The sequence below is a fragment of the Aspergillus heteromorphus genome (assembly GCF_003184545.1).
Source record: "Aspergillus heteromorphus CBS 117.55 chromosome Unknown BO70scaffold_8, whole genome shotgun sequence".
In the NCBI taxonomy this organism is placed as follows: Eukaryota; Fungi; Ascomycota; class Eurotiomycetes; order Eurotiales; family Aspergillaceae; genus Aspergillus; species Aspergillus heteromorphus.
Genome location: NW_020290413.1, coordinates 1,111,419 through 1,123,376, shown reverse-complemented (window position 1 = coordinate 1,123,376; position 11,958 = coordinate 1,111,419). Strand labels below are relative to the sequence as shown.

Here is an 11,958-nt window from a genome sequence, read left to right as displayed (position 1 = left end):
GGCCGACGTCGGACGCCGGACCTGGACCGTACTCCAGTCTGCGGGCGCGTGATCAGGAGGGAATAATAAGTTGACCGACTACTGCGGAGTAAGAACGCCGTATCATTATACGTCGCCTGCAGGTGGCGGTGCAGATAAAGATCTGGCCGGCGTCTAATGAGTGCTCCTGCTGCTTGTTGTGGTGCGAACCCCTTGTCGGATCTGTTTATCAGTGGGCGGCGGTTCGGAGTTGTCGCCGCAGTCCGGGGGAAAGAGTCATAGACCGTCTTTATCCGCTTTTTAATAAAGCTCCACAGCCGCTTCTGGTCCTTCCATCGCAACCTCCGCGTCCATTCTTTTCCAGACCCCTGGCCTTGAATTCATACATCTTGCAGCATCATCGGACTCGGCAATTAGCCATGAAACCTTTTCAATTCGCTCGTCGGGGGGCGTTGCAAAACTTCGCTGCTCCTCGGGCGCTTCCAAGTCCCACAAGGGCCCAGTTATGGAAGAGATGCTTCAGTGTCACGCCAGCCACTGCCTCTCAACTAGCTAGCCTTGATCCTGCGAAACTTGTGGTTACGAAAACGACTACCCCTAAAGAATTGACCGCTCCGAAGGACCTAGTCTTTGGAAAGACATTCACTGGTATGAGTAGCTTCTCAGACGACGCCGTATAGTCAGCTACTAATGTATCTTCCCACTTTAGATCATATGCTGTCCGTCGAGTGGACAGCCGCCGAGGGCTGGCATGCCCCTCGTATTGTTCCCTACCAGAATCTCAGCCTCGACCCATCGGCTTGTGTTTTTCACTATGCGTTCGAATGTTTTGAAGGAATGAAGGCCTACAAAGACAAAAATGATCAGATCCGGTTATTCCGTCCAAACAAAAACATGGAGCGCCTGAACAAGTCTTCCTCGCGCATCGCCTTGCCTTCCTTTGACAGCGATGCGCTGACTAAGTTGATTGGGGAACTCGTCAAACTGGACAGTAAATTCATTCCGAAGTGAGTCTGATATCTCTTACCCCATTGTTAGAATCCACAACTTATCATTGTCTTTCTAGTGCCCGAGGATATTCTTTGTACTTACGGCCCACAATGATCGGTACACAGAAGACTCTTGGCGTGGGACCGCCAGGCTCTGCTCTTCTGTTCGTGATCGCAAGTCCCGTTGGCCCCTACTATCCCACTGGATTCAAGGCCATTTCTCTGGAAGCCACCGACTACGCTGTTCGCGCTTGGCCTGGTGGTGTTGGAGATAAAAAACTGGGTGCAAATTACGCTCCTTGCGTCCTCCCCCAGCTGGAAGCCGCGTCGCGTGGCTTCCAACAGAACTTGTGGCTTTTTGGCAAAGAAGAATACATTACCGAGGTCGGTACCATGAACCTCTTCATCGCATTGAAGAACAAGGAAACTGGACAGAAAGAGCTGGTGACAGCGCCTTTGGACGGAACCATTCTCGAGGGCGTCACTAGGGACTCCGTGTTAGCTCTAGCCAGGGAGAGACTGGTGCCTAAGGGTTGGAAGATTTCCGAGCGCAAGCTCAAGATGTCCGAGGTCGCCGAGGCGGCTGAAGAGGGGCGGATGATTGAGGTGTTTGGAGCCGGCACTGCAGCTATCGTGAGCCCTGTGCGGACAATTAGCTACCGGGGTAAGCTGGTCGACTGCGGTTTGAAGGAAAGTGAAGAAGCTGGTGAAATCGCTCTTCAGATGAAAAATTGGATCGAGGGAATTCAATATGGCGACGAGAGCCATCCCTGGAGGTGAGACAACCCTTTCTTTTCACCGCATTACCGTGGGACTTGCTAACATTTCCCATAGCTATGTCCTATAAGTCAACAATACATGGTGCCTAAACCATCAAATCCACGCCGCTGCATTTAATTGGTTGTCTTCTTTGATAGACGGATACAAAGGCCTGGTCTAGTACTATTATTTTCCTGATATACTCCGATTTCAGTTCTTATCTCTTGGTGAGCAAAATCATAGCCTCCACACGTGCGAATGTCTTGCGTCTTGCAGCTTATGGGAGATTGCTTCTTCCAAGTAATTTGCGAAGCAGCCGCTTAGCGTCTTTTGCATGTGGGGTTGAATAGGAAGGAAGAGCCTCGATTAGGGTATCCCAGAGATCCAACGACATCAGCCCCGGGCCAGATGCACAGCATACAGCCGTCTAACAGCCATGATTGATTCTGGAGGTCTACGCAAGGAACTTGTAAATTCCAATTCCTGGCAAACGCAATCACCCACCTCCTAAGAAAGCCACTCGCTGTCTGCATAAGGCAAGTTTCCTGCCTCGGTTGGCTATCCTACCCCTTGAGAGATGGATGACGATGGCGTTGGACGTGGCAGCAGCAGAGATGCAGGTCGTAGCTGTGTGGGCTGGCTCTTGCGCAGTTGCTTCTGTAAATAGCGAAGTGCACAATACTTCTACCAATCTGACGTTAGAAATCTACGGCCGGTGGCCGTGTAATCCTAGTCCCGATCAATCAAGCGGAAGACCGATCTACGTTCTATACAGTACTCTGTAGCGTTGTGATTACCCGTAAGAGCGCCCATTTGGCCTAATAATCTTGGTCCTAACTAAAGAAGAAACCAGTAAATTCCCAAGCCTGTAAGCCTTTGGTATCAAAGGAGGCATCGGTGCTATTGCTGGATCAACACTATGCCGGCAGAATCCATCATATATTTCGGTCAGAGACTCCAATATTTGTCCATTCCATTTCGAGATGGGTGACTCGACAGGCACTTACGAAGCGCTCCGTCCGATGCAGAATACTATATTTCAACTCCACACGAGACCAGTAACGCCTTTCTTGCCCCTCTCGTACAGCCATGACCAATCGACTGACTAAGTGGCATAGCTCACTCTCTGTCTCTGATCTCACACATTATGGAGGGAGCTTTAAAGACTATATAGTTGGAAGTGACAAGCAATAAGAGGTAAAGCTGAGACACCTGGGGGGAAACCTATCCTACGAGATAACCTTTTATACCTATCGTTCCTCGTTCCTCATTCTTCTTTTCTCTTTCATTCTTCTCTCATTCTTCTCTCACTTCTTCTCTCACTTCTTCTCCTCCTTTAACAGGTAGACACCCTGCAGCCCCTCCCCCACCCTTTCGGGCCCCGAGCAACAGGAGGGGCCTGGTGTTTAGAAAGACGTCTTCAGAGGCAGATGAGCAGCAATCGAGGCTGATAGGCGAGGCCAAGAAGGATTGAAGGAAGTCCCACCGAAGGCTTGCCCCATTGACAATTAACATCTATCTCGCAGTGACGGAATGAACACCTGAAGCTGGCCGATGACTGTTTACAGGCAGAACAATTGGGTGGAGTTCGCACTCTTATTTACCGTCAAGGGCTCCAGTCCTTTCCCATCGCGGTAACAAGACACTTGCGGAGAATGAATAACTACTAGATCCAGCTATACTGCGCTTACATAAACTAATATATGCTGTTCAAGGCTCAAGGCAAACAAGATATGTAGTTTATATTGTGAAATCGCAGTTCAGCCACTGTGAGTTTCGACTTACCTACTCTGCGATTAACTACTAGGTACTATCCTAGGTATCTGGAGTGTATTGTCCCATCAGGACAATACAGCTTACTGACCGAACTATCTGTCACACTCCTGTCGGACAGGCCGACAACCGACTAATTACCATACTACTAGTAGATCTTGCTACCTGGGAAGGGAAGCCAAAGCACGGCCCACCCGCATGCACACGCACCCGCATCTGCACCCGCACCCGCACACGCACACACCTGATTGAGGCTCTGTTGCTCTGACAGGCAAGCACGAGCGGGTGTCCATCCCATGAGAGGTACTCGCAATGGATTGAACGCCATAGAAACACCAACTCATAGTGGTGTTCATTGGCACCGGCTGACAGTTTCAAAACAGGCTGGGTTTACAACCAGCTCCAGGTGCACAGGCAGGCAGGCCCAAATTACATCCTTGCCAGCCTGGTTGGTTTCTGCAGCAGGGTATCTCCGTCGCCCGTGTTGCGAAGGTCTATTTTAACCAGGTTGCAGACATACCAGAGTCTAGTTGGTTCACGGACGGATCAAACATGCAGTGTTGTCTGTTATCATATCAGTATGTCAAGGCTTCATAGAAGAATAGTGTTCTGTGCACGGTATAGGTCGGCGTAGATTCATGAAAACCCTAGGACTCAAGGAGGACTGGGGTATCTGTCAATGTTCATTGGCGCTCTCGTTTACCACCGCTTCAACAAGCATATGGTATCTCCAGAGCCATCCGGCTAGAATACTCTTCCTGTGCAACTCATCTCTGCGCTGATTCTCTCTTAGGTTACCTTCGCGTACTCACTTCGAGCTTGCAAATTGGCGGGAGCCGCTAATGATATGTAGGCCAGTGGCCCGCAGCACCCTCATGTGCTAGTACCTTATCCAGCTGGTGCAAATGGTATAAGTATGAGAATTGCCACATGGTCAATAATTCGCAATAAGAAGCAGGCTGTGGCAAGGGGAGGCGTAGATGGGGGCGATTCCATGATATTGCTCAATTCTGAACCTAGTCACCCCTAGAGATGGGGCGAGAAACAAAGTTGATGGTAGTAGTAGTAGTAGTAGTAGTAGTAGTAGTAGTAGTAGTAGTAGTAGTAGTAGTAGTAGTAGTAGTAGTAGTACTTCTTCTTGTTGTTGTTGTTGTTGTTGTTGTTGTTGTTGTTGTTGGAATCTCGTGTTAGTGAAGCAACACATGGCTCACTTGGCACGATGGGGCCAACAGTGCAATATCCTAGGTGAAATCAAAATTGGCAGGAAGCCACCAGTCAAACAGTGAATGAGACATCATTGTCTTGAGTCTTTGATCCCTGGGGGTAGGACGGTGTCAATGCGCCCCTCGAAATGTTACCAAGACGTGTGATGGACTACAGCGATAATAATAATAATAAAAATAATAATAATAATAATAATAATAATAATAATAATAATAATAATAATAATAATAATAATAATAATAATAATAATAATAATAATAATAATAATAATAATAATAATAATAATAATAATAATAATAATAATAATAATAATAATAATAATAATAATAATAATAATAATAATAATAATAATGATGATGATGATGATGATCGCCAGAGCCACGGAAGTCCGATTGGGTTCCTGAAAGCTTGAGGGAGATTCTCAGGCATCTATCCGGTCGTGCCGCTAACCCGCCGCTCGGATTCATCGGCTTGACTGCTTATCTACGGAGTATCTACCTAGTCCTGACCAGGTACTATCTACTATACGGGAATACGTAGTACTACGGACTATGGAGACGGGTTTGTGTCTGATGCCTGATAAGGATAACACCACCACGCCTTCCATCCTTCCCGCACTGCCCGTCAGACGACGTGACTTCTGCACGTGGAATCCCCGTACTTTGTCGAAGTGGGTTTCGTCATCTCTCCCGCCAGCTTGCGGGGCTCCAAGATAACCATGTTGCCATCATTGGCCGAGATGATTCGCGGAGACGTGACTCATGGTCGCTCAGGATGGACATCCGCGGAAATGAGGTAGTCTGGCTCTGGCCACACACACGGCCAGGCTACATACCCGGAAAAGCTGCCCTTAAAACAACATATCTACTCCGTATTTCGAGGCAGATTGTCTGTCTCTCCCAGAGTCCCAGGGAGTAGGCATTCCCCACTGTAATAGGGCGTGCGTTGTGCAACTATGAAGTATGGGGTACGGCTTACAGAGCACTCATCGGGCTTAATAAGTACTACTTCTTAAGTTAAGTAGTCTATATACAACAACATACATGGCATGGTGTTTATCAGGAACGCTGACATACCACTAGAGTCAACGGTCAAGCCCACTGCGCTTGATGTTACTATTATTATTATCTCAGATGCCGCCACAAAGGCTGGCTAGTCGAGGGACAGCCGGGCAGTGATAATCAAGCAAACATACACCTACAGAACGGAGTACTTCCATAATTATCCTGTCCCCTGCGCCAAGAAAGAACGCGGGTGCTTCTAGACATGTGCCAGAAGGTTCGATTCCGTATCTGATGACTCTTGGCCGCCAAGGGGGCCCCCAATAGATACTTGTCACAGGCGAATCAAGCGACCATTAGGCAAGCCGCCGGCATGCACGCATGCCTATACGAGCATGGCCCCGACCAATGATGGTTGTAAGCGCCCAGCTGCGGTGCCCATGTTCGACACGCGAACTTCTTTGGGGAAGAGCACTGCAGGATGACCAGGTACACACATACGAGATAGGGTTACATGAATTGGGGACGGGTAAAGTCATGGGTCACCATTCTTGTATCAGATGAGTATGTACAGACATGCAGGTGCAGACTCACACAGAAGGACGAGCCAGGGCAGGCACCTGTCTAGTCGCGAGTTTGAAAATACGTCGCCGCCTTAGAGTCCGAGCATTGCAACTGGAGCATCCTATGTATAGCTCAGGTTGGGGGCCCTTGCACGAATTAACAGTCTGACCAATGAATCATGAACCATGAACCATGACTTCTCTCGGCCCTAAGCCGGATACTAGCATTGAGGCAGTGTATGTATTAAAGGACTGCCATCTGCAAGCGATTGAGCCTCAAGGGCATATTGATATACATACTATCTAGTCGGCATCTCCAGACTTGGACCCTAGACGAGGAAAGTGGTTCGCTGAAAGGGGCACCTTGGGGCTGAGAAGCCTCGCTTCCTAAGATTATGATTGGCCCGTTCGTCTGCCACAGGCCTCCCCTCGTTCCGTCCGTCCCCCATACTAGGATTACAGGGTTTCATTTTGTATGGGCAGCCGCTAATGTAGATACTAGTACCTATGTACTGGTTCCCTAGCACCAGTCTCAGGTTGGAATCCAGATCGGGCAATGATTTTACAACGTATTACTGGGGGCTATTCCCTGGTAGCACAGCGTAGTGCCTCTACAAACCCGCCGTACCCGCTATTTCATAGCCACCTAGCAGGGGGGGCTGGAATGTTGTATGCACCCACTTATGGGAGGGAACTGAGCACATGGAAACGCATTTGCGGGCGAGATACGGAGAACCTACATCCGCAAGAGGGGAAAAGAGAGGAGATGGAATCCCCGTTACTGTCAGATGCACACATGTCAAGAATGGCTTGATGCAAATCAGAAAGTGAAGCCCGGGGTTAGCAGCCTCCGAGGCTCCGAGACAAGGCTGTCCTGTCGTGCCGTCCGCCGTCCATCTTCAGCCTGCCCACTATCTACCTATCTACTCGCTGGCTGGGCTGTGCTCGTTCAGCTCCGGATCAACTGATCAACTGATCAACTGATCAACTGATCTGCATGCCTTCTCCATGTTTCATTGCGCCCGCCTCGACTCCTTAAGTACAGAGTAACTACCGGGCTCACGGATCAGTAAGCTATAACATCGCTGACAATCGAGATAGATGAAACACACGATCTGTCCAAGAAAGCAGGTAGTGGCCGAATGGCTGTGGCTTACCTACAGACCAGGAATGTGACTTGCGAAATAAGGTGGGTGAGCCCCGTCACTTCCACCACCCGTTCGGAGAGTGAGATCTTTATCCTTAGTGTGCTGCCAAGATCGAGGGGTGCAACGTGGCAGAAGTCGAGACCGTGCACTAGAGACGAGGTGCTCGTGTGAATCGAGGCACCCTTTCCTATGTACGAGCCAGGCGTCCCTTTTCTTGTCGTCGGCCTGCAGATAGGCGACGCAGTTGGTCAGTCGGAGACGCACAGTTGCCTGCCTACCCGTGGTCGGCAATAGTACTCTGCGCCCGATTTTGGAATCGGCTCTCCCCGGCAGGATTGGCTGGGAAGCCAGGCTATTTTGAGAGTTATGCATGGCAGAAGGTTTGTACGGAGCAAGGTAGTAAGTATTATTAGATACGCACAGAGGAGTACAGTTTTCTAATAGAATCTCAATACCCAAGTATGCCAATACTACTAGAGTTCCAAGAGAGAAAAGACGGAAATTAAGTAATTGTGTACAGCGTTATGTGCCTATGCTACCGTACTGCTTTACTACTACGGAGTAGGTAGATAGTCTGCGTGTACTCCGTGCCTTGACTGGCAGGCTTGTTGGGGCCGAACTGCCCCGTCGACGCTAGCAGCAAGCAATCGGACATCGATCGATGTACATGCGGCCCCAGGTAAACAAATAGGTACTACAGCCGGACAGGCTGAAAGCGACCGCTGGAGATTTTGCGCGTTGCCGATGGTGTGGTTAGTCTGCACAGTGATGGATAGTAGGCAGCATTAAAAATACGATATGAGGGGAAAACCGCCGCTTGAAGGATGACGCCGCTAACCGCTGCTAAAGTATGGTGACATTAGCTACCAATCGGCCAAAGGTCGAGACAGATTTCTGCCTTCCATGGTTCGCCAGAACCAGCCGGGCCTTGAACAAAGAAAGAAGCGGAAAGGATAGTATAGTCGTAGACGGGCAGCTACTAACGTAGCCTAGTAGGTACAGGCTACAGTATACTCCTACCTAAGGTATAGTACCTACCTTCCTACCTTAGGGAAGGTGGTGTACGGTGTATATACTCCGTATCAGCAAGAGTATGCGGATCATCAGTATGACCTCAAATACTTACAAGAATCCAAGACACTCTCCAGAGTCCATTCAAGAAAAATGAGACAATCGAAATCCTGATGATCATGACAATTAATTCCTTCCGGCATCGTGCCTGTGTAACCACCGCCATACCTGACCTGGAATCAACTAAGACCAGCGATACTGTATCAATACCCCCCAACATACCACTAAGTCAAAGCCGCGCTTTCAGCCCCCTCCTTGCACACCAACAACTTCCTCTGAAGCCACGCACACTACCCTCCATTCGTTTCATGCCCAGGGAACGAATGTCATTGGGCCACTCGCTTGAAACTACTGCTAATTTAGGCCATCCATTGGTATTACGGTGTACAGATTTGGGACATGAGCAAGCCTTCGACGCCTTTCCATTTCCCCCACATACAGTTCTCGGGGTGTCACTCACTTATCGATCTCGGTTGGATGAATCGGTATTATCGCTAAGGGTCGTTATACTAGGTTAGACGGTGCCTATTATGGCCCGTATCTGTTGCGCACCCCCCCCTCCCCAGAAGCATTGCGCAATTCAACAGAAACCGACGATTGAGGAATTCGACAGGACGACATTCAATCCAAGATTTATAAAGAGTTGGGGTTCGTGTATCCCAAAGGGAAACAAAACACACGCACAAAAACCAACGAGGAAAAAAAAAAAAAAAAAAAAAAAAAAAAAAAAAAAGCAAAGCCCCTGCCAATTGCAGTACCGAGTCAAAGTGTCTACTCGATGCGGAGTAATGCATTGCTCTTTATGAATACACAGTGCCCCTCCAGCCTAGTCGGTATCTTTGGCATCTCGATATGGAATTGGAGCCACATGGTTGAGATTGGTGGACAAACCCGCAGTTGGTGCTAGCCTAGCACTGCCTGATATCGTCCTGTGCAACCCTCCGCCCCCCCCCCCTCTCGGCCATATCGGCCATCGGGGCCCGCTAAAACAGCCTCACGCTCCCAAGATTCCTTGAGCCCACACCGGGAATTAGTGACGCAGCCCTGCACATCTGTGATTCCATTCGGGAAAAGCTCCCTACCAACACATGGTCAAGCCATGCGTACCCTGCAAGTGTCTCCCAGGGATTATTACTACCACGTCCCGCGGAACAAAGAGCCATCCGGAATTTGTTATTCCATTTACAGAAAAACAAAAGCGAGAAAATAAATAAAATGAACAAATCAAATTAACAAGGGAAAAATGCTAGAATAATTGACAATTAAAAAAATCCTGTCGGAGCACGGACTAACACTGCTATCGCAACGGTACAATCGACTGTCACTGGCGGACTGCTTTGATTCGGACCCGGGGCTTAGCAGGCATAAGCTACAGGCCTACTATTCTCCAGCTGATCGACCCATGGCTTAGCTTTCTTTTAAATACTGACTGCTTCCTGTGTCTTCTTAGTTTCAGATGTTGATCATTCCTGACTCGTGAAGGCTACTTGGGTCCAAATCTATATAGTCAATCCAGATCCTCCCTCCAGCCTCTCTTCTCTTCCAACCTCCCATTCCAGCGATATCAACACCCCCCAACTCTGGTCCTTTTATATCTGCTGCTTCCTTCTCTAAAGACCGCCCGCATTGGATTGCTTTGTCTTCGCCCATCATGCATCGGTCCTCCAATTACTCATACCATTCCTCCAGCTCCAGGAGCTCAAGCCATGGAACCAGCAGTGCTTTCAGTCCTAATGCCAACCCGAACGAGGATTGGACAAAGATCTCGGATCTTGCTGAGCGACGCCGGATACAAAATCGAATTGCGCAGAGAAACTACCGTAAGTCATCGTCGGTTTATGCAATCACTGCGGCTTGAGCTGATAGGATGCTTCTCTAGGTAAAAAGCTAAAACGTCGCCTGGAGGACTTGGAGAAAAGAGCTGCTTCAGCTTCGACGTCCCCGGAACGATCCCCCGAGAAGCCAGAGCTGCCGAAGGTGGTACACAATGTCAAGACTCGCACCAAGCAATCCCGGGTATCCAAGTCCAGCTCGGGTACGAACCGCCACATGTCCACAGAACGAGGCTCCTCCTATGAGAGTTACTCGGCGCAAGATGATCGGGGATCGATGTTTTCACATCAGTGCACCCGGCAGCTCTCAGCATCGCCTCCTCCAGTGTTCTCTTATCCCTCGTACTCGCACTTGGATACATACGGACACTCAACCTACGGACAACCACCTGCATATCATTCAATCGGAAGCAGCTACAATGAAATGCCATATAATGGGGAGTACGGAACCCAGTTGCCTTCGATCCTACCCCTCACGATGTCCGCCTCGGGGCCGTCAAGGAAGCACCATTCGTACGTCGACGACGAGATTGTCAGCCCATTCAGCATGAGCTATGCATCCATGGCTGGCATTGATCTTGGCCCGACACCTCAACATCTTCCTGAGCCTAATATCCCTGTACATGCCCCTCTCTCTACATGACAGCGGTCTGTCCGGAGTTCCAGGGTTAGCGGAGCTAATACCGTCTCTCCAGATGCCACCCTTGTCTTCCGTCTACAGCGATGATCACTCTTCCCCGTCCCCTTCCACGCCAGCAGAACCACTGATGGCTGGTCCTCTTACACCCGAGTCAGACCCATGTTCTCCCCATCTGTATCCCTTGCTGTGACTCAATGCTGTTCCTGGCGGAGACTAGAGGGGGTATCGGTTTTCTCTCCGCTTTTGCCATGTCTTTTTTACTTCTGATTTAACGACGGTGATGATGATGCATTGCAGGCTCACGACTGTCAACATGTGATCCAGTTGCTTTCCTTGCTCCTTCCGCTTTCCGGTACTTGTTTACTGCTCTTGGTTTCATTTTTTGTCCATTTTCTTCGTTTAGAGGGCGTTCCCCGGTTCGCTTTCGACAGAAGTCGTGCCAGGTCAGGCACAATGTCTTCGGGTTGGTTATATTGGCACTGTGGCTCGGTAGAAGCATCTCTGGTGGCGTTCCTGTTTCTGTTGTAGTAGGACTACTGGTGTATCTGTGGGAAATTTGGCTACTATGGGAAACATATGTTACGTTTGTACTGAACTATCGGCGATGACTTATTGCTATTGTTATTGCTATTGTTATTGCTATTGTTATTGCTATTTTTATTGTTATTGTTATTGTTATTGTTATTGTCATTGTTATTGTTATTATAATTGTTATTGTTCTGATGATTTACCATACCACACGCACCTTCGTATCATCCCCGGAATCGCGCACTCCGTGGTCTAGCTGGTGTCTACCTAGCACTAGATACGTAGTGTCTGTCTCCTATCTAGAGTACTATGGGTCCAAGCCGGCCACTCCAGAGCCCACCCATCCCGAATCCCTGTGCATCGCGCCAAGTGGGGGCTGCCAACCCAGACGGGGAGGCTTTTCGCCTCCCGTCGCTGCTGCAGCCGATGATTGGTGGGCTCGTGTGTGTAC

At 49.2% G+C, this 11,958-nt stretch overlaps 2 protein-coding genes across 2 annotated transcripts; both read left to right on the top strand.

Annotated features, from left to right (window-relative positions):
* The first annotated feature begins 278 nt into the window (after positions 1-278).
* On the top strand, positions 279-1,931 carry BO70DRAFT_225568 (branched-chain amino acid aminotransferase, cytosolic). The gene is made up of 4 exons (XM_025538762.1): positions 279-627; positions 689-986; positions 1,046-1,744; positions 1,803-1,931. The coding sequence occupies exons 1-4, from the start codon at positions 399-401 to the stop codon at positions 1,813-1,815; spliced, it is 1,239 nt and encodes a 412-aa protein (XP_025400857.1). The 5' UTR covers positions 279-398; the 3' UTR covers positions 1,816-1,931.
* A 2,248-nt stretch (positions 1,932-4,179) lies between these two features.
* On the top strand, positions 4,180-11,169 carry BO70DRAFT_395405 (bZIP transcription factor; the record flags this gene model as incomplete). Its single annotated transcript, XM_025546534.1, has 5 exons — positions 4,180-4,224; positions 4,294-4,349; positions 10,197-10,327; positions 10,387-10,958; positions 11,035-11,169. The coding sequence occupies 5 exons, from the start codon at positions 4,180-4,182 to the stop codon at positions 11,167-11,169; spliced, it is 939 nt and encodes a 312-aa protein (XP_025400856.1).
* Positions 11,170-11,958: the final 789 nt, after the last annotated feature.